Raw genomic sequence first — 21,815 nt, forward strand, 5'->3', positions numbered from 1 at the left:
TTATTATTAAATATTTCTGTTATCTTATAATAGTGATTTTTCTTTTTCTGGTATCTAACATTTTTTCTAAAATACATATATATATATTATTTATATTTTAAATAAATATCATAAAATATTTTTATATTTATAAATTTGTACACAAAACCATTAATTGTTTTTTAACCATAATATACAAAAAATTCACTAATGGGTCCATTAATTCATTAGTATTTATAAAAAAATGTTTTCTTTTATAAAATATAAATATATTGAGTATTATATAAGCTAAGATTAATGAGAGTTATATTTTATAAATAAAAACATATTTGATAAAGGAGTGTTGTGTAGTATTATCTGATTATTATCATAGAAAAGACTAGTTACCAAATAGTCATTAACAAGAATTATATATAATCTTTTTCTTAGTCAAAACAAAGACTAATTCCTTAATTATAATTAGAACGTCAAACTTATACTCTCAAATGCTTTTTTTTTTCAATAAACTAAACAGAAGATTATTCTAGGATTATCGGATGTCTCTACCAGACTACCACTACATATTATATTTCGGAGATTTGAAATCTTAAAACCTTACTTAATTTTCACAAAAAGAATTCAAAATGCTTGGACAAATCATCCGATTTATAATTTATTAAATATTAATTAATTAATTATTCATATTAAATAACTCATGAAGAAAAAGTCTACATGTACGGCAGTTAGCATCAAACCAAATTGCTTATTATATATTATCATTGGTGGAAACTACGTAAATCAACTTCACATGAAGTTGATAACTGAAAACCATTAAATGATTTGATTGATTTGACTAAATTTTTATCTAATGATTCTCAATTATCAACTTTACGTGAAGTCGACTGCATATGAGTTTTCACTATTATCATTAGTGTATCAATAGACACTCACAAGTCTAACGGTTCACTTTTTTATTTATTAAATATATAAAAACATAACAAAAATTAAATTAGTTGAGATAAAAAGTAGTTTATAATCTTATTTTTCAAATATTAAAAATAATATTCTTTATGAATTATATAACAAAAAATAGTTTAAAAATAAAAATTAAAAATATTTTTTATATAATTTTATTAGATCAAGATCTTCTAAAATAAAAAAATTTATAAAAAATAAAATAAAAAATAAATTATTTTTAAATTAAAATAATAAAACACACGTCTAAAAAATATAGATAAATAAATAAATTTTTATTTTATCATTTTAAATTTTTTCACCTTAAAAAATCTAAATTCATTTCCGTTATATATAGTAAGTAAAGATGAACCATTGAGTCCTTAATTAACCTTAGGTATCTAGTATTACCTTGCTTGACTCTGGTTCCTAATTACTACAACTAACACCTTTTCCGATTCTCTTTCATTATTTTTATTATAAATAGAGATCCCCATATGTTGCGCCACTTCATTGGCGTGTGGACCGCACAAAACACATTTCTCTTCACTTAGCTTCCTTCTACCTTCTTTCTTTCTTTCTTCAACATAATCGTCTTTATCTCTTAGATTCTAATATTCTATACTTCATCAACATCGATCATCGCACTTCTTCTCCCTATATACAAGCTTATGCATGGTTTTGAGTTATTAGATATCTATAAGTCTATATATTCTGAGTTTTTAAGGTGGTGGTTGTTGGAATGAAGCAACCTTCAACTCATCATATCATTGGCAACCATGTCAAACATACCCACTTCTCTCTCTGAAATTTGTCTCACTCAGTTTCGCTTAGCTATGTCCATAGCAGATCCATGGCCCTTCTCATAAGCCTCACCTACACCTTAGCATAACCCTCTCAATCTCACCACCTCAAAAAAGAACCCATAACTTCTGTTCTATTGCTCTTTTTCTTTTTGTTTTTATTTTTATTTTCTATTTTCTACTCTCAGAAAGCATGAGATTCAAGCTCGGGAAGCGTGCGATTCGGGTCACCCGCTGGGTCTTCAGACGGATCAAGATCCGACCCGTGTACCAACGGTTGGACGGGTCATCACGGAAGCCCATGTCAAAGCTTCTCAATTGGGGCCGCAAGTTGACTAGTGGGGCGAAGTTGTTATGTAATTCTACAAAAATCGGGTCGGGCTATACTCGGGTTGGGGCTGACCCGAATCCTCCCGTGCCTAAGGGATACTTGGCTGTGTATGTAGGGCAAAAGGACGGTGGCGAGTTCCGGCGCGTGCTTGTGCCGGTGGTTTACTTCAACCATCCCTTATTTGGAGAGTTGCTTCGCGAGTCGGAGGCCGAGTTCGGATACCACCACCCGGGCGGGATCACGATACCTTGCCGGGTCACTGAGTTTGAACAAGTCAAGACCCGGATTGCATCCGGATCGGCTTGTAAGAGGCTTACGTGGCTGCGGCATCATTAATGATATATAATTGTGGTGGTGAATTCATTGGAATTAGATTTTAATGATATTAAAAAAAGAAAAGAAAAATGGATTCACTTGGAATTTTGTTTATATATTACTAGGTTGTAATTATTTCTGACCCTTTTTTTGTCAATAAAAAATTTGGGGTTACTCTTTTTTCAAGTTTTTTTTCCTGAATTTTTTTTATACGCTATAGATATTTGTGATTGAATTGAACATCTGGTTAATGGAGCTTTGAATGTAACTACAAAATAGATTTTAATTTGCTCCTATCATGCTTTTGTTATATAGCAATTACGTAGTGATAATATGTATTGTCAATTGACAAATGACAATTACAGCGATAATGATAGTGTCTAATAGCAGGTTCAATATAGCCAGAGAAAGCAACAGTACTAGTAAAATAAATAATATTTAAAATTTAAAATACCCTTTCTTTCTCATCTCAGGTTGGAGACAGTATTTAGATAAATTCATAGACGTGTTGACAAACACCAATTCTAGAATCCAATAAAAGAAATTAATTATAATTTTCTATTTTTTTTGTCTACTGTATTTTCTAATCTAATAGACCAAAATTAATATATACTCGATCTGATATCTATTTAAGGGTCTGTCAACTGTCATTGACTAATGAATTACTGACACTTGTTTAAAATGATAAGTGAGCTAATTATTTGACTAACCTAAAGTAGTTAATTTTCTAATTTTTTTTTGTTGTTGATAGTATCTTCAACACGACAAGCAAATGATTAATCTATTACGAATCCGAACTCCATTTAAGGGGTCTATTGCTGGTTAATAAGTTATTGCAACATAAAATTTAAATTCTGACACTTATTTAAGAGGAAAAGTGAACTTATTATTTGTTAATTTTCTAATTTATTTAATAAAAAATAAAAGGACAAGAAGATTGGATTCTAGTTGAAGGCTTGAAGCAAACATTAGTGGACTCAAAATAGGGTGTGACAAAGAGCAATCACTGTTTTTTCTGTTGGGCCTAATTGTGCCTGTGGAGGCAGGTACAAATTGCAAAAGGTAGAACCAATCAGAACATCATCTTTCTTATCTTGCAACTAACTGTTACACACACCTAAGACACACAAACCAAATTTCACACGGAAATTAAATAACAAGAGACTCTACCTATAAAATCTCTAGGGAATTATTTCGGTCTCTCTTAAAATTTTGAAAATAAATTGTTCTTTTTTATATATTTGTATAATATATATATATATTTAATTATACATAATGAAATTATATTTTTTTATATAATATGAAATATCGTATTTGAATTAAATCTTAAATAATAATTAATTTATTGTACTGTTTTTGTTATCACGAGCTTATAGAACTGAGAGAAATTTTTGTGTAATTCTAGAGTATATTTGATGTGTATTGATTAAATGTATGATTATTTGAAGTATTCAAAATATGCAAAACAGATTAATAATATAATAATATAACAAATATGATGATTTACTCCCTAATTTTAAAATAATACCGAAACATTGCCAATTTTTAGTACTATTTCCTTGTCTCGCATATTGAACTAATTTTTCATTTTTAGTAATTAAATGTATTTAAAAAAAAAGAGTGATCAGAAAGAATATATAACAATATAACATAACTCCTTTTCAATTTGTTAGAGTTCATTATCTAGGAGCACTAAGGGTAGAGAATTTGGTACGTTGGTTCTTCCTTTCTGCTTTCTTGTTTGCATATTTAATTCCTTGAAAAAGATTGTCCAAGGAATTAACAAAGACCTGCTGGGAACCTTTTAATTTCTCACCAAAAGTGTCCCTATCACCAAAGATAATGTGGGTAATGCAAAATCATATATATTTTGTTTAGGCACAGATCTTCTTGTATGAAAATTTCATAAGACTATTGTCAATAATCTTATTATTTTTAACTTTTCAATCAATAATAAAAATTAATATATAGTAATTATTATGTGAATTTTTCATAGAATAGAATACGGGATTATTTATTATACTTATTCATATATTTTATGAAAGTCGCATCTGTGGTTGATGTGAGGAAATCAATCGCCATGAATGGCTGAAAAGGATTAATATTTATTAACAAGAGGTGGCTGAGTTTATTTTGGTTCATGTGGTCCATGCAAATTGTGACACTCTCAAAAGCCTAACTTAAACATGTCTTTGATGAAAGGGATTGTGCTCATATTAGGATTCTTTTGGAAGAAGTTTGGTATGTGGTGCAACTTGGGTTTCCACTTCAATCCGAATATTTTGTTTGGTCTTAGCAATTTTTCGTCGAAACTTCTCTCAATTTAAAAAATTCATTTGATCTCATCGATTTTAGATTTTTACTATTGATTATAGATATTCTGAGAAAATCTGCGTTTGAGCCTATTTTGTTTATGATTTTTTGGAGAATTAGTGCTAATCAAAACAATCCATGACTTATATAGAAATGATCAAATTGGTTCTTGAAATTGTAAATTGTAAATTATAAATCTTTATTCGTCTTTAGTTCAACTGTCGTTAATACAATGCTGACATACAATGTTAAAGTGTCAATGTGACATCTCTAATAATAAGGTGATGTGATTAAAAATTCAGTATGATTAAATACAGTGTTTTAAATTAGTTAATTGTACTCATTTTATTTAATTGGTTTCATATTAGCATAGATAATAAAATAAGTTCAATTAACCAATTTAAAATACGTATTTGATCATACTAAACTGCTATGTTACCTTAGCATTGTGGATACCATGCTAGCATTGTAACACTTTAAGTTAGCAGTGTATTAACAACAATTGAATTTTAGACAAACAAAAATTTATAATTTGTAAATTTAAAGACTAATTTATTCATTTTTAAAAATCAAAGACTATGTAATAAATGCTGAAAATTTTAAAGACCAAATTGAGTATTATTACGATAATTATATATGATAATTGTGATTAATTACCTAGTTGCAGAAGGTGCAGTCGTTCAGATACATTCTCTGAAAAGGATGTACTTTGCAAAGATTTGAAGACAAGAAGACAATCAAGTTCAGATTTTGTATTGAAACATAATCTAAACAGTATCCAACTGCTCTTGTTTTCACTTAATGTTTTTTTTTTTCACTGTCAATGATTTTCAGTATCATGTTGGTCGGTTTGGCTACTTAGTACGTATTAGATGCAAGCCAAATTCTGGTCAGTGATTGTTCTAGATTTTCATTCAAAATTGGTCTAGAAGCAATTAGTTTCAGCACTCTTTTCAAAGAAAAATATTAATTCTTTTACATTTTCTGTTAGGGGCAAGTTAAGTTATCCATTATAATTACAAGAAAATTACTCTAGTATTCTAGGTAAATTATGATCTCATGTATTATCATATAAGAATAGAGGTCTCAAATGGGTCGAAATTCGTTAGGACGACTCGCGTAACTCACCAAAAAAGGCGAGTTGGGCTAGAAATTTGAGACCACTATAATAAAAAAAAAAGCCCACTTAACTCGTACCACCTAATCCATGAATTTTGGCAGATTTGGACAAGGCGGGCTTATACAATAGGTTCGCCATTCTACAAGAGGATAAAAATGATAATTAAATTTAGAACATTACTTTTGTATTTGTATTTAGAATGTTTACTTGTTTTATTCTGAGTTATAATTTAAACTATGTTTGATTGATTAGAAATTTAGACAATATTTAATTTAATTATATATTTTGAATAATTGGACAATATCAATTTTATTATTTTGTTTTAAAAGACTTATTTAATAATTTAATAATAAAAAAAACGAAAATTAGCGAACCGCCAACCCGCCATTAATATAAAATAATCCTAAATTTAATCAATTTAATACATAGGTAAATTTTGAATATAAAAAGCATCTAAATCACGTATTAAATATATAAATTTAATTTTTAATAGACTATTAGTGTAAAGTAATTTTACATACATCTTTCATATTGATCGCGTAAACAATCCTCTAAAAAAACAGATATGATTGTACAACTGTATAAAACGTTTTTCACTATCAGTGCATCAAAATTAAACTATAAATATATTATAAAATTACACAAAAATCTCATGAAAATGTTACAATAAATTAATTATCTAAATCTAATAAATTTATTTCATATATTAAATGTGTTCAATTAAATTTATTATGCAATAATGTATAAAAATATAATTTACCCTTTAATTCTCAAAGGATGTCGGAGAATTGCCTAATTCGTAATTACAATTATTGGCATCCTACGCCTTAAAATTACAAACTTGGACAACCTGATTCGTCGTCCTCATCCAACTTTGAGAAATGTTTTGACTTGTAACCCTTGACATAGATATTAAACTCGAACCAAGGATCAACTCGCTGATACGCGCCAGTTGAACCAATAAATTACTAGTTGAACCGGTTAAGTGAGATATGACTGATGAGTAGTAGTAACTTGCCTCACATAATTCAAACCTCAATCCACAGTATTAAGCATTTACGCCTCTAAATTACAAACAATAAGTCCTAATGCTAGAAGGGACTACCACTTCAAACTTTAATAAACATGTTCATTCATCAGCATACAGAAAGAATTAACAAAACATCTGATGGTGGTGTTTGTTTTAGACGCCAAAACAATAAAAAGCTTCTGAATTCTAAGTGCTTGAAAAGAAAAGTTACCTTTTTCTATGGACACCATCCCCATCCAAAAGGGGTACCAGCCAAGTAAAATGTGAAACACTTGCTGCAACTACATTTTAGATACCAGCATTGTTAGTTGAGATTCATATCCAAAGTATGAAAAACGGCCTCAACCGAAGTGTATCGTGTTTCTTGACACGACTATGGTTTGGAGACAACCGATAACGAAATACCAGTTATGAAATCATCTCCAGGCACAGCATAATTACAATTCCAATCAATCCAATAGGACTCAAAGATTGAAGGTGATCTTCCATGTAGGTGTTAACTCCGACAATAACCCGAGCCATATTTTCTCATTAGTTCGATATTTTCAGCAATGGTCGATCCAGAAGTTCCAACAAAACCAAGAGATGCACAGCCACAGACAGCCTGCTCAACATAAAGAAGTACATCAGGTAATGATGGATTGGAACAATACTTTTTACCGGCCACAGTTTTGGAGTTCGTAATGAACCTCTGCCCATGACCTGCCGCCATGAGTTTTACGGCTGCTTGTCTGACCACTTCATCAGTGTCTCTTAGGAAATACACTTTATAGTTATGTGCATCATTAACTAAATCACCTAAGTAGGTTCCGGTCCAATGATCTCTTGGCAGATCAGTCATTATAAATATATGGATTTGTTCGGAGCCTTTCTGCCTTAAAGATTCTAAGCTTTGTCTTAACCCTTGAAATGTAGCCTTGTGATGATTCTTAAACTGCCCGTCCAACAATCTAAGCTGTGCACAAAGAAATGGAGCTTTTATTGTTCTGCGAGCAAACTCCTTTCCAGCACTCATAATTTCAGGGACGAATGGAAGATACTTGATTTCTCTCATCAAAGATTGTAGCCTTTGATCCTGAGGGGATTCACGAATATCCATGTATAGCTCGGATCCTTTGTATGGGGATGAAAAAAGGCTTCCAAATGCCAGTAGTGAGGCTGATTCAACCTTAGAACCAGGTCCAAGAGACTTAAATACATCTCTCCTTTTCCGAACGTATGATAAGTTCTTTTTCTTCTTCAGTTGCTCATCTGGTTGGAATGGATCTAATGTGCCATCCTCACCACCACCTTGGTCATAAATCCATACTGTAGTTCTGCAGTCGTTACGGATAGCATGTACACACTTGTTATCACTCCCACGAAGCCCGGCTATAAGGGATCCACATTGCTTCAGGGTTTCAGAAACAGAGGATTGTAATGTTGAATCATTTAAGCAAGCCGAATCCAAGCTGATGCCACACCATATTGACACAAAATCCCTAAGGTCTATCACTCGGACAAGAGACTTAGAAACTAATGATGAGACATCTATAATTTCGGCAATAGAGATATACCTGCAAATGAACAAAATTAAATTGTTAAAATTTCAAAATTTATACAAAATACCAAGGGGCAGTATTAGTGTAGTTCCAAACACACTATTTTTTGTGATACTAGAATAATTGAAGAGAGGCAAAAGAGAACGAAGTTTCATCAACTATACAGGAAAACGAAACTACCATTTGAATGTTTGAACAAAACTGCTAATTCGCCAACTCTTATCACAATTTCTGTGATGAAAAAAATAGTTTCAAAATGCAATTGGCCCGTGTGGAAAATTTTGATCAATAACTATTCTCGATTATCAAATGAAACCCAGCTTGAAACTTCCCTTTATCCCCCCATTCAAGTTTCAAGACAACATAACAACCAAACTTTTCATTGTTCTTTTCAGAAGAACTTCAAGCACAGAGCACGAAACAAAATTGTGTTATCAAAATCAATTAGCGGCATCTTTACCATCCAATACTCATTCATCAGGACAAAAGCTCTTAAAACTGAAAAAGAGGGACAAAAGAAGCTTACTAACCTTCTCTCGCGCATGAGCTCAATCACATGGTTCCAAACAGAAATCCGAATCTCATTCGGATCAAAAACCCGAAACTTCGGACAGCTGCCTAGAGCAACAGCATGATGATCTAAAATAGGAGGAACAATCAAGGTTCTATTCAGTATCCCTGCCATTAGAATCGCATTCTTGAATTCCGAAAGCTGGTTGCTGAACCCGCTGTGCGGCGCATACCAAACAAATTTCTCCCCTAATGCCAATGCTTGGCTAGAGCATTGCCCGGAATGTAATGCCATATTTTTGGACAATCCATTGAGGGATGAACTAGGCATCATATAGTAGTAGTAGAGAAACATGAATGACACAACGATGATAACAACCGACACAGGAACAAGGGGAACTCTGTTCTGTGGTTTCCTCTTAGGCAACATTCTGGTTAATATACTAGGATTCAATAATAACAATAATAATAAAGAAAATTGAATTGTCTGAATCTATCAACCTACGTTGTTATCTGAACTCAACTCGTGTATGCAAATGCTACCTTTTTATCAAATGCAAGTAATGTGAATCAATTGTTAAAAAATCTGAAGCACATAACTTGAGTTCAAAAACCCCCCAAAATCATATGATCAGTCACATGATCAAGCAGCAAACTTTATCTGTTTCTGAAACAAATTTCCAAAAATGAAAAGCACCCATCATCAATAACCTAGCAAAGAACATATGTTTACGATGTAAAATTGAAGCTATGAGAAATGTTAGTGAGAATTGCTGTTAGAATCTTGATAGAGAAGGAAAGGGGCAAAAGATGAAGGTTAGAATTGAGAAATCCATGAAACCTGAGAAGAGAATGAGTGAGATTCAGAAGTGGCACACTCTCCGAATCAGAGAACTTGTTCCGCCGATGTAGTCCATCTTCATGGTGGTGCTCTCAAGCTTCTTGTTACTTTTTCACAAGGTTCCGAGAACCGGACCGGTTATTAAACCGCTCTAGTCATTGGTTTATTAATTTATTGGTTCAACCGGTCCAACTGTGATTTAACTGAAAAAACCATTTTAAATAAAATAATAAATAAATTATAAGTAAACATCCTAAAATATAATTATAGTCTACTATAAATCTTAAAGAATTCCGCTGGGGAACCAATGGGGTATATGTACAATGTGTATAATGGACTGTTTATTAGGGTTGAATTTGAAATATATCTCACAAATTTAAAACACAATAGCAAGAATTTCAAATTTATCAACATTTATCCGCATTTCAGGATTTCAGGATTCACTTCTCATAAATTACAATGCAGCAGATTATGTACATACTACTACTGTTACACTGATCATTTACAAACTCAAACATTTCTGAATTCATTCAAAGCAAATTTAAGCCGACCACCACCTCTCAGTATCAATGGTTTAGTACAATATCTGCAAATAATTCCCCCTAAGATCCCTAAAATTCATGTGACAGTAACTACAAACAGTAAGACGTACAAGAAATCCATCGCCATTCTATTCAGGCAGGGATCTTCATGCACCAATCAAAACATCCAAGATTGTGGAATAGTATATCAAATTTCAAAAACATCATTTCATGTAACACTGCACAAATTTCACCACCAAAAAGAAAAATTCACATTGACCAATCGTGGCAAAGCTCCGATCACTCTGATTCTCACAACAGCAATAGCAACAGCATCAGATTCCGCAATCAATCATCCAAAAACTAAATAAATCAATTGATAGTAAATTAATTGCAAGAACCCTCCGTAAGGCCACATTTTCCATAGAGCCAAACGGAAAATCAAATCCGAGCAAACACCACACAAATTAAAACAACCAACAAACCCATGCACCCAAGCAGCTTGCAGAACAATGCACAAAATCGAAAAAGTATATGAAATGAGATAGTACGGAACCCACAGGAGACGCAGTAGACAAGCCAGCCATGCGCCAAAACATCTTGAATTTCAGAGGAGGAAGAAGAAAGAATCGGATCTGGCAAGGCGCAGAAACCGTAGCGCCTCGTGTTCCCAAATCGAATCAGGAACGGGGAAACCCTAGAATCGGGAACCAGGGCGACAAGACGACAGCGCGCAGGACGAAGACGATCGAGGATGGACGCCGAGTGAGGAAGAAGAGAGCGAAGTGCGAACAGGGAGTTGAGGACAGGACGAAAAGAGAAGCCTCGGACAACCACGGACGGTGGCAATGACTCACTCACTCCGTTCGGCGGTGGTGGAGGCTAGCTAGGGTTTTCTCTCTGAGTTGAGAAGAACCACAGTTAGGAACGAAACGTGGAAGGGGCACAAGTTGTGGGTTTGGGACAGGGGGAAGGAGGAAGTCGCGGAGGCGCCGACGACCACGGACGGCAGTGTCGGAACCGGACAGAAGAAGCTAGGGAAAGTTTGGATTTTGTTTCTTCAGAGAATGGCAAGGTTCTAATAACCGGACCGGTCGTCAAACCGTTCTAGTCACTGGTTTACTGATTCATTGGTCCAACCGTAATTTAACCGGAAAAACCGTTTTATAATAAAATAGTAAATAAATTATAAATAAATACCCAAAAAATACAAACATCAAAATATTATTCAAACTATTTTGCCAAAACTCAGATAAATAAAAATTTTTCACCATATCACCATATTTAAAAATTCATATATCCTACCTTAAGCTAAGACAAATGCATTAGAGTTCAATTAATCATTGATGAATGACAATAAAATGAAACTAGCGGCATAATATCTAATAGAAAAATTGAATGACTTCGAATTAAGACAACACCAATTAAAATTTAAAATAAAGCAACAACACCAGCAGGAACAATTGAAGGTAACAGCCACAACACAAACAATTAAAACACAGTAACACAATAAAAAATTATGCAGCAGCAACAAAATTTCAGACTTTAAGGACAATTTCAGCACACTTTTTTTCAGCACAGCACAGTACAATAGCAGTGAGCAGAGCTAATCATTTAAAGTAAGAACACAGAACAACACAAAGAACAAAAACATAACTAAAATGAATCAACTAATCAGTAATCATTCAATCCAAAACAGAGCTAATCATTCCATGATTCAAATTTCAATTAGTAGCACTAACAGAATCCCCCCAAAAAAATCAATGTTCTGATCAGAACTAAGAACAGAGAAGGAATATTCATTAAGGTGTCCAAATCCTCATATCAAGTCTTCAACCACTAGCAAACCCAGAACACAAAAACACAATAAACAAAACTTTTGATTCTAAAACTAATAAATCTCCAAAAAAATCTAGACCGATTTAAATACTCACTATTTTCAACAAAAACTAAGGCATATCAACCCTCAAATTCACATGAAGTTAACCATTTTAGAAACAAGTTCACATTTTGGTACCTATTGGAAGAGGTGACAGCAAACTAAGTCCAACCAACTTCATCTCCTTCCCACTTTAGAATCCGGCCATCGGCGACGTTGGTATATGGCCCTCCGCCGTGACAATCGAACACGAGACTCTCAGGACCAAGGGCTCCGGTGACGTGGAGGAGGCGTGCGGCGTGGAGGAGTGAGCAGAGAAGCCATTACCTTCGATCTGAGCAGTTTGGGCAGAGTGTGAGGAAGATCTGTTGAGTGCGACGGACAATGGCGATCAGGCGACGGACACGATGACTGACGACGGCAGAAGCGCGGCTGAGAAGACGAAAACCAGACGCGAATGTCGATCTCAACGAAGAAGCTGCAATTGGTGAGACTGTGAGAATGAACAGGGGTTGGAGACCTGGAGCACGACGACAGCGCGACGAACGGCGGTAGTGCCTCACTCCCTGGGCCGGTGGTGGATGTTAGATGGCTAGGGTTTGTTTGAGGGGCAAAACCAAAAAGCTCTAACTCTAAGAGAAAACGTGCGAGGAGGGTGTGTTGAACTGCTGGGGGAAGGGGGGTGAGTGAGTGAAGGGGCTGAACGCGAGTTTTTTTCTTTTTTTTTTTAAATCAAAACGGTGCGTTTATTAAGAACCGGCCGGTTACCGATCTAATCTGACCGACCGATTCTAGACCGGTTCAACGATTTTTGAACGGTTAGTTGAGGGCGATTATTAGTGACAGATCGGATCGTTTTCATTGTCAGTTCTCGATTCGATCGGTTCAACTGGCCAATTTGATCCGATTTTCAGAACCATAGTTAGAATCTTGAATTCTTGATAGAGAAGGAAAGAGACAAAAGATGAAGGTTAGAATTGATAAATCCATGAAACCTGAGAAGAAAATGAGTGAGATTCAGAAGTGGCTCAGTCTCCGAATCAGAGAACTTGTTCCGCCGATGGAGTCCAGTGCGCGAACTTGTTCTTCATGGAATCATGGTGGTGCTCTCAAGCTTCTTGTTACTTTTTCACTTCAAAACAGAAATTTTTTTGGAGGAAGAGATGGAATGTTTTTGTAACAGGAGAAGTGCTCAAAACCCGGCCCATATAGAGAACCCAATTCAGCTCACATAGTTGGACCGGGTTTGGGTCTATAACTTTTTTCATTTCTTTCTAAAGTTCAAAATCATATAAAATATTATATTTTACTGGGCCTTTTTCCCCTCCTCAAGGCAGAAACATAACTTTGTTTTTCTTTTTGCATATTCTTTGTTTTTAAGATAATAGTATAATACAACTTTATTTAAAAGAAAAATCGACAAAAAGATAATACTCTTATTACCAATGATAATGACGAGCGCTTAAATAAATTCAACACAACTTATTGTTCTGTTTCTAAATTTTATTTTGTAAATAATAATACTAGAGAAACAAAAAAATAATATAAATTTTTTTATTTAATATTTATTAATTTAAATAATAATTAGTAAATATTAAATAAGACAAATTTTATTTATTTTTTATTAATTTTTTTGTTATTACTCATTTTTTGTTTGTAAATAGTTGAAAGTGATCTTATTATAATTCATTAAATATTTTGGCTTTTAAGTAGTGGGAGTCATAGAAGAAGTGGATGTCAGAAATCACCAAAAGATGGTAAAGTAAATATTCAGTGTTTTAACTTTTAATAGAGTATGATTAAGTTAAGTTCTCACATGTGAGTTCAACTTGTCATTTTAAAATAGTTAAAGATGACTATTTACTTTTCAAAATGCTTAAAAGTTCAACTAGGAGTAAAGATAGTAAGTCTTCAAAATGCACATTTAGCATTATGCAGCTTTTTTTTCCTTTTTATTTTACTTTTTTTTTTTCAGTAGCATGTTTTGCCTGTTCTTTCTTAACTAATTTTGATAATTCGAGTAATAGAACATTTTTTCTATACAAAAGTTTAAATAAGCTTAAAAATAATCCTATTAAAACTTAGAACATAATTTAAATGGTTTTCAAACATTTACTAAGATACACATAATTAAATTACCTAATAAATTTAGTTTTTATTAATATATATAACTGTTTTTTTTTTGTGATAGACAATATCATTTTCTTAAAATATGATATACGAAATATAAAAACTTTTCTATCTATGTAAAACCAACTTAGCCCTTGTTCTTTATATTAATAATAACCTTTTAATAACCTTTTAAGATATAGTCATAACTAAGAATATTGACTACATAAAAAATAAGAATATTGACTTTATTCTTTAACTTTAGTATAAAATCAAATTTAAATTCAATCAGATAGATAAGTCTATTATAAATTTATAACAGAAAATTAGTTATAACTAATCAAATTTTATAGGCCTCACAAAATGATGATTTAGAGTCATTTAAATCTTTTTTTTTTCATCATATTCAACCAAAATATTATAACAATTTTTTATTTTGACTACTCTTTTACTATTATATTCTAGTTATCTTTTAAATTAAGTAAATATTTAAAAGTAGATGCTTAATTAAATATGGAGGATTAAAAATTATTTAGGGGCATTTGTCAGAAAGTCAAGTTAAAATTTTGATTTTTTTTATTCATTAAAAATAGTAATATCTTTTTAATAATTTCTACAAAAGTATTTTTAATAAATTATATAAACACCTAAAAATTAAAAATGTTAGGATGCTAATTATCACTAGTCAGTGATAGATTAATTTTGACGGTATAAGAATGGTCTTAATATAAAATTAAAGTTTCACCTCTTCATGATCAACACACTAGCTAATAAAACATTATATCAATAGTAATTTTCATTATATATATAATTTTTGCTAAGCCATTTATTGGTAAATTAGTGATTTTGACAAAAAATCAAACTTCAAATTTAAGATAAAATCACTTTTGTATTGTCAACTAATTGTTGATTTGTGTTTTTACAACAAAAGTTGTATTCTTATTTCATATTAGGATCACTCTTGTTCTGACATTAATGTATGACCAATAGATGTTTTAACAATTTAAATTCTAAATTTCATGTTAAAATCACTATTGTATAGCCAGTTATTAATCGCAATTAGTGTTTTATTTAACACAAAAATTTGACCCTAACTTTATGTTAAAATTACTCCTGCACTGTAAATTAATTGTTCATTAGTGTTTTGATAAAAAATAAAATACTCTAATATTATATTAGGATCACCCTTGCTATTCCAAATAGTGATTTATAAGTATTTTGCAAGAAGTTATATTTTAATTTTATGTTAAGATCACTCTTATACTGCAAGTTAAATTATTCAGTGCTTTAACAAAAATCTTATTTTAAAATGACAAGTTGAACTCAGCACATGTGAACTAATTAACTTAACCATACTCAAAATGTATATTTGGCATCATGCAGCTTTTTTCTTCTTAATTTACTATTTTTTCTTAATTTCTTCCCTGACTAATTTTGATAATTCAAGTAATAAAGCATTTTTTCTATACAAAAGTTTAAAACTAGTTTTATTTAGAATATATTTTAAATTGCTTTTAAGTATTTGCAAAGATATATACATATCATGAATTCACATTTTCGTAAAAAAAAATATATAGTTCATTGGTTATAACTCGACTCATTAAGATGACATATAGATTTAAATCGATAGAAAAAAAATATTTATTTAAATGAATTAATGAGTCAATTATTAGAATTGGTATTTGGAACCTCTCTATTTTAATTTGAATTTATATAGCATGACATGATAATATATGTATATTAAAAAACTTTATAAAAAAAAAAGGTATCACGTGATAGAGCTTTGAAATTACCAAAAAAGAACCACATCTATACCTCACTCTTACTCAGCATATTATTATAACTCATAATGAAGAAATGAAGAATATAAGATAATCCATACAAGCTAAGAGGGGAAAGAAAAATGTTTACAACAACGCTTCAATTTCAATTCCAATTAGACTCCATTGATCATAGAACAATTTTATTAGCTTTTAGACGCACTCTACTACTATTTCTCTTTTCTTCTTCAATTCTTATTAGTAGTAGTGTCCATGGCTACACCACAAGATCTTATATCTTCATCTATGCAACTTGTTCTCAAGAGAAATACCAACCAAACACACCCTTTGAACCAAACTTAAATTCTTTATTATCTTCAATTGCTACTTCCTCTTCAGATGTTTCTTACAATAGCTTTTCCATTGTTAATAATAATGGAACCTCATCATCAACACCTTTATTAGAAGGTTCCATATATGGCTTGTACCAATGTAGGGGTGATTTGGACCCAATTGAATGCTCAAAATGTGTTCAAAATTCAGTTAACCAAATAGGGCTAATTTGTCCCTATTCACTTAGTGCTTCTTTGCAACTTGAAGGGTGTTACATAAGATATGAACATTTTGATTTCTTAGGAAAACTTGACACAAGTCTTAGGTACAAGAAATGTAACAAAAATGTTGTGAGCAATGATGTTGAGTTCCTTAGGCGAAGGGATGATGTTCTTGGTGATTTGCAAGCAAGAAGAAATAGTGACTTTAGAGTTAGTAATTCAGGACTTGTTGAAGGGTATTACCTCTATAATTCACAAATATTTTATTTAATTTGTACTCAAATATATAAGTATATTACTTAATTTTTTATATTTGTTGCTATTTTTTATGTTAAATTTCATATCTTATTAGGTATTATATTCATGAATACTCTTATTTTTGTATTTGTGTAACATATTATTAGGTATGCTCAGTGTTTGGGAGATCTAAGTGCTGAAAATTGCAACTCGTGCATGGCAGAAGCAGTGATGAAGTTGACGAGATTTTGTGGATCAGCAGTATCAGGTGATGTATTCTTGGGACAATGTTATGCAAGGTATTGGAAATCTGGCCACTACAACGATGATGAACCAGGTTTGTTTAGAGTTTGTTTGATTTGTATTTTTATTTTATTTTTAATATTTTTGTTTTAAAAATTTTGTAAATGTTAAAAATAAGAGAGTAATCTAAAAAAAATTGTGTGTACTATTAAATGTGAATCGAACGGCACAATGTACAAGAATATATATAGATGCTAGAATAATCAAAACAATAAAAATACAACATTCTATAATAAAATACATTGATATGCTATATAAAGAATAAATTACCATTTATACTCATGAAACATATAGACGCAGACAAATGTACCCATATAAGAATAAAACGACAATTGTAACCACGGAAGATGGCCTTCGCGTGCCAAAAGTACCCAGACCCGGACATTGGTTACGTAATTGGTCTGTTAGGATACTTTTGGCACACATAAGTCATCTTCTGTAGTTACAATTATCGATTTATTCTTATATGGATATATTTGTCAGCATCTGTATCTTTAATGGGTACGAATAGTAATTTATTCGCTATATAAATATAAATGATACTAAATGATCTTAATTGATTATAATTATACTTTAACAGTAAAAATCAGGGATGATAATATAATTTTATTGTTTTTTATTTTTTTAATAAAATTCTGAAAACAAAAACAAAACAAAACATATGAAAATAAAAACTAAATGCACTTTTAATTTTTCATTCTCCAATCTTTTCTGACAATACTAATAATTAAACTCTAAATGTTAAAATGCTATGTGCTTATATTGGATATAGTTATAAGAGATATCCGATTAACTCATATTTTGATTTTTTATTGCATAATATGTAGATATTGTTTAAATTGAATTAATATTCTGTCTAATAGTATTTAAGTAGAATATAAATTGAGATAATATATTATGAAGAAATGATAATGTCACTCTAATATGATTTTTTTATATTATATATTTGTATAAATTTATAAAAAATATCATTATTAAAATAAAAGTCGCAATATTTATTTTTTTTATTTTATTATATACATAGTTACAACAAAAAAAGATTCAATATTTTTGTACAGTAACTAAAAATAATTATTAAGTATAATATTCTAAACTGGCAATCAATAATATAAATTAGCTTAGCAACAAGTAGTTAATACATATATTTACCTCTTCATATTTTAAAAAAATTATTTACTCCACTAATTTTGAAGTAATTTTCCATTAGCAATTTGTCAAACGAAACAGTCAAAAGGTAATCTTTACATGTAACAAAATTATTCTCTAATTTTGAAACTTTTTTTTATGCTTTATCTGGAAATGCACACCGTTATTCCTCTATCTGCAATTCTATCTGAATATATACACTTTCTAATAATTTATTGCCTTTAAAGTGATTTTATTTTGTATAATGTATATTCACCTATATACAGTTCAGGACCCTGCATTCAGCCTGAAGTTGTCTTAAAAAAAAGCTACACTTTTTTATTAAAAATAATGATATTATACATGGAATCTCAACACCTTTTTTCTGTTTTTGTTTTGTAATTTTTAATCTAGAACACTGAAAAATTCTTTATTTTTTTCTCTGGTTTGAAATTTTGAATTGCCATATACTAATTCATGTTTTTTTTATCATACTATTTGCAAAACTCTTCAATAAATTCAAAATGTTTTTTTGGTGTCAAATTCACTAAGTTGTTTTGGTGTCAAATTCACAAGTTGTTTATTAGGAACAAGTTTTGTTTTTAAACATTTAATCATCAATATCTGTTTCTTTTTTAATTTTTATGTTGCAGATTCTTCGAATGAGGACCAAGTGGGGAAATCAATTGCCATTATTGTAGGGGTTGTATTAGGTCTAGCCATTCTTGTTGTTGTTCTCTCAATCTGCAAAAACGCCATGGTGAAAAGAATCCATTGAGGTTAATATAATGCCACATATAATATAAGTAGGACTTGCACTCAAAGTAGGGATTAATCGAGTTCTGAAAATGTTAATCTAATTTGAAAGGTATCATAATTTTTTGTGCGCTAAATTAAATTAATAATTATTGGTCTTCCAAAATTATATGTATAATTTTTATTCTTGACTTAGTTTGGTTTAAATTTAGGACCATTTTTTTTAACCCACGGTATCTCTCAATCCAAGGAGTAAAGGACTAATCCGTAGCGAATTCAAACCCTCGCTTGCTTAAGCGGACGAATGAGTTGAGACCAACCCAAGTTGGTTAAATTTAGGACAATTCTATAGCCTCTGCATTTTTTTATACACACTAAAAGGAATTTCTATTTTTTGTATTCCTTGGTTTTGAACCCCAGTACTGCTTGATGAGAAGAAGCCTATAAATCCTCAGCGGCGGACCGGCGGTTACAATGCTTTCCATTTGCAACTTTTATTTTTGGTGTGGATCCATTTGCAACTTTTATTTTTGGTGTGGATTATTTGCAACATTTTAGTTTTTGTTCATTAATGGGCTGTTAGAAAGCCCAACCCACACCAAATAGACATGAATTACATAGAAGAGGCTCCAATTATTTGCAAGTTTTTGGTCTTTACTTTTGGTCAGATTTTTCATTCAAAACAAAACAAGCCCATCAAATGGGAAGCCCATTTCCTCCTCTGTATATATGGGTTAAGAAATGTTTAGAAAGTTTAACCCAATAATTAGATAAAAAAAAAATTGGTGCATGTTTAATCAATCTAAATTGCCAATGAACCTTATCTCACAGTCTCACACGACATGAGAAAAAAAATGGGTAAGTATGTGAGGAGTGTGTGGGTGTGTGTTATACCTAAAATTTGAGATTGTTCAATCCATTTGAGGTATCTAAGATTGTGTTTAATTGTTGTCTCAATATAAATGAGACATAGACATAGATACATAAGAATACATAGACATAAGAAGATATTAATTATAAAAAATTATAAAAAAATTAGTGTCTCAAGTTAAAAATTAGTGTCTCAGCATTTTAGAGAGACACAAAATACATGTTTTTAATACATGCTTGTGTACTCCCGTGTCTTTCATCATTTTTGTCTCACTAAACAAACACCATACATGTACTCCTGTGTACTCCCATGTCTATATTTTGATGGATATGTATACCAAAAACAAACGCTACCTAAGATTGGGTAATTAGGATCAAATGTATAATCATTCATGTATCTTCTTTAATTTTATTGATTTAAGATTTTTAAAAAAATAATTTATTATATACTATTAAATTTTTATGACTTAAAAATATAAAATTTGATTTTTATTGACAAAAAAAATTTAGTATAAGATAAACAAAAAAAATAAAAAAATTTATACAAAAATTTACACAAACTTAAAAAGAAGTTATTGATAAAGAGCTATGGTTGAAGGTAAAGCACTCTCATAATCTCTATCATATGAGTTCAGGTGTGAAGAGAAGAGAAGAGGAATAAAGAGAACAGAAAGGAGGTTAGAAGAAGAGAGAACAAAGAGAAGAAGTTGAAAGAGAATCTCCACTATGAAATTGAACATCTCAAAATTAGCATTCTCACTAATTATAGAAATGAACAGTATCCTACTTATAGCACCTACTTTGCTAAGCTATTTAATTTACCAATTTTTTAAGTTACCAGTTACACACAAGAGTCAAAACCTTCTAGTCACTTCTAACATCTAACTAAATATACAATTACTCTAACTAACTAACTAAGTAATGCATCTCAAATAACATCCCCTCTCAAATTTGGACTATAGATGTCCAATAGTCCGAGTTTGCTTTTACATGACTTGAACATGCTTGGTGCCAGTGATTTAGTTAGGATGTCTGCTGTTTGTTCACTGCTGGAAATTGGCAACAATTTGATGACCCCCTCTTGCCACTTCTCCCTCACAATATAGCAATTAACTTCTATGTGCTTGGTTCGTTCATGATACACTGCATTGGCTGCTATGTGTAATGCAGATTGACTATCACAATAAATGATTATCGGCTTCTGCTGCTCTATCTGAAGTTTCTTCATCATGTAGGCTAGCCATTGAGCTTCCTTTGTGGCCGATGCAAGAGCTCTGTATTCGGCTTCACACGAAGATGTTGCAACCGTATCTTGTTTATTGCTCTTCCAGTATATAATCGATGTCCCTAAGAAAAAGCAATACCTAGTGACTGATCTTCTAGAATATGGGCAGGTAGCCCAATCGCTGTCTGAGAAGCCAGATGGAGTAAAATCTGTTGTGGCAGAGAAGAACAGTTCCTTAGTTGGTGCTCCCTTAGCATACTTGAGGACCCTCAAGGCTGCCTCAAAGTGTTTGTCTGTGGCACAGTCAAGAAATTGACTCAACTTACTAACCGCATAGCTAATTTCTGGTTTGGTGTTTGTGAGATACAAGAGCCTGCCAATGATTCTATGATACTCTGAATTAGAAGCTAGCAACGTTCCAGATTCCTTTAACAAGTGAGTGGTGTAATTCGTGGGAGTAGAAGTCGGTTTGGCAGCCAACATCCCATAGTCTTGAAGAAGGTCTAGGCAGTACTTGCGTTAACACACTGCAATCCCCTTTTTGCACTTCGCAACCTCCATGCCAATGAAGTACTTTAGCTCTCCAAGATCTTTAATCTTGTACAAATCATGCGGATAATGCTTTATCCAATTAATTTCGCCTAAGTCATCACCAGCAAGAACAAGATCATCAACATAGACTAGGATAACAGTGAAATCAGTTACAGAAAGCGTAGTGAACGTGCTATAATCATGCTTGGATTGACGATAGCCAGCTGTT

At 31.6% G+C, this 21,815-nt stretch overlaps 3 protein-coding genes across 3 annotated transcripts; 2 read left to right on the top strand and 1 right to left on the bottom strand.

Moving 5' to 3' along the window:
- Window positions 1-1,419: 1,419 nt before the first annotated feature.
- LOC107475486 (auxin-responsive protein SAUR36) lies at window positions 1,420-2,547 on the top strand. Its single transcript, XM_016095127.3, has one exon. It carries the CDS (start codon window positions 1,909-1,911, stop codon window positions 2,380-2,382), a length of 474 nt encoding a protein of 157 aa, XP_015950613.1. The 5' UTR covers window positions 1,420-1,908; the 3' UTR covers window positions 2,383-2,547.
- Window positions 2,548-6,519: 3,972 nt separating this feature from the next.
- LOC107475487 (O-fucosyltransferase 30) lies at window positions 6,520-12,801 on the bottom strand. Its single transcript, XM_016095129.3, has 4 exons — window positions 12,255-12,801; window positions 9,717-9,919; window positions 8,896-9,542; window positions 6,520-8,380 (listed from the first exon to the last, which is right to left on the bottom strand). The coding sequence occupies exons 3-4, from the start codon at window positions 9,303-9,305 to the stop codon at window positions 7,321-7,323; spliced, it is 1,470 nt and encodes a 489-aa protein (XP_015950615.1). The 5' UTR covers window positions 9,306-9,542; window positions 9,717-9,919; window positions 12,255-12,801; the 3' UTR covers window positions 6,520-7,320.
- A 3,327-nt stretch (window positions 12,802-16,128) lies between these two features.
- Window positions 16,129-19,015, top strand: LOC107475641 (plasmodesmata-located protein 8-like). Its single transcript, XM_016095305.3, has 3 exons — window positions 16,129-16,775; window positions 16,944-17,113; window positions 18,858-19,015. The coding sequence occupies exons 1-3, from the start codon at window positions 16,129-16,131 to the stop codon at window positions 18,980-18,982; spliced, it is 942 nt and encodes a 313-aa protein (XP_015950791.1). The 3' UTR covers window positions 18,983-19,015.
- The last annotated feature ends 2,800 nt before the right edge of the window (window positions 19,016-21,815 follow it).

This window comes from Arachis duranensis, chromosome 2, assembly GCF_000817695.3.
Source record: "Arachis duranensis cultivar V14167 chromosome 2, aradu.V14167.gnm2.J7QH, whole genome shotgun sequence".
NCBI lineage: Eukaryota > Viridiplantae > Streptophyta > Magnoliopsida > Fabales > Fabaceae > Arachis > Arachis duranensis.

Excerpts from the sequence above, each read along its gene's own strand:
- LOC107475486 (XM_016095127.3), top strand. The coding sequence starts at position 1,909 with ATGAGATTCAAGCTCGGGAAGCGTGCGATTCGGGTCACCCGCTGGGTC.
- LOC107475487 (XM_016095129.3), bottom strand. The coding sequence starts at position 9,305 with ATGTTGCCTAAGAGGAAACCACAGAACAGAGTTCCCCTTGTTCCTGTG. Across the intron at positions 8,381-8,895 it reads GAGCTCATGCGCGAGAGAAG|GTATATCTCTATTGCCGAAA; the intron begins GTTAGTAAGCTT and ends GTTCATTTGCAG.
- LOC107475641 (XM_016095305.3), top strand. The coding sequence starts at position 16,129 with ATGTTTACAACAACGCTTCAATTTCAATTCCAATTAGACTCCATTGAT. Across the intron at positions 16,776-16,943 it reads AATTCAGGACTTGTTGAAGG|GTATGCTCAGTGTTTGGGAG; the intron begins GTATTACCTCTA and ends ACATATTATTAG. Across the intron at positions 17,114-18,857 it reads CTACAACGATGATGAACCAG|ATTCTTCGAATGAGGACCAA; the intron begins GTTTGTTTAGAG and ends TTTATGTTGCAG.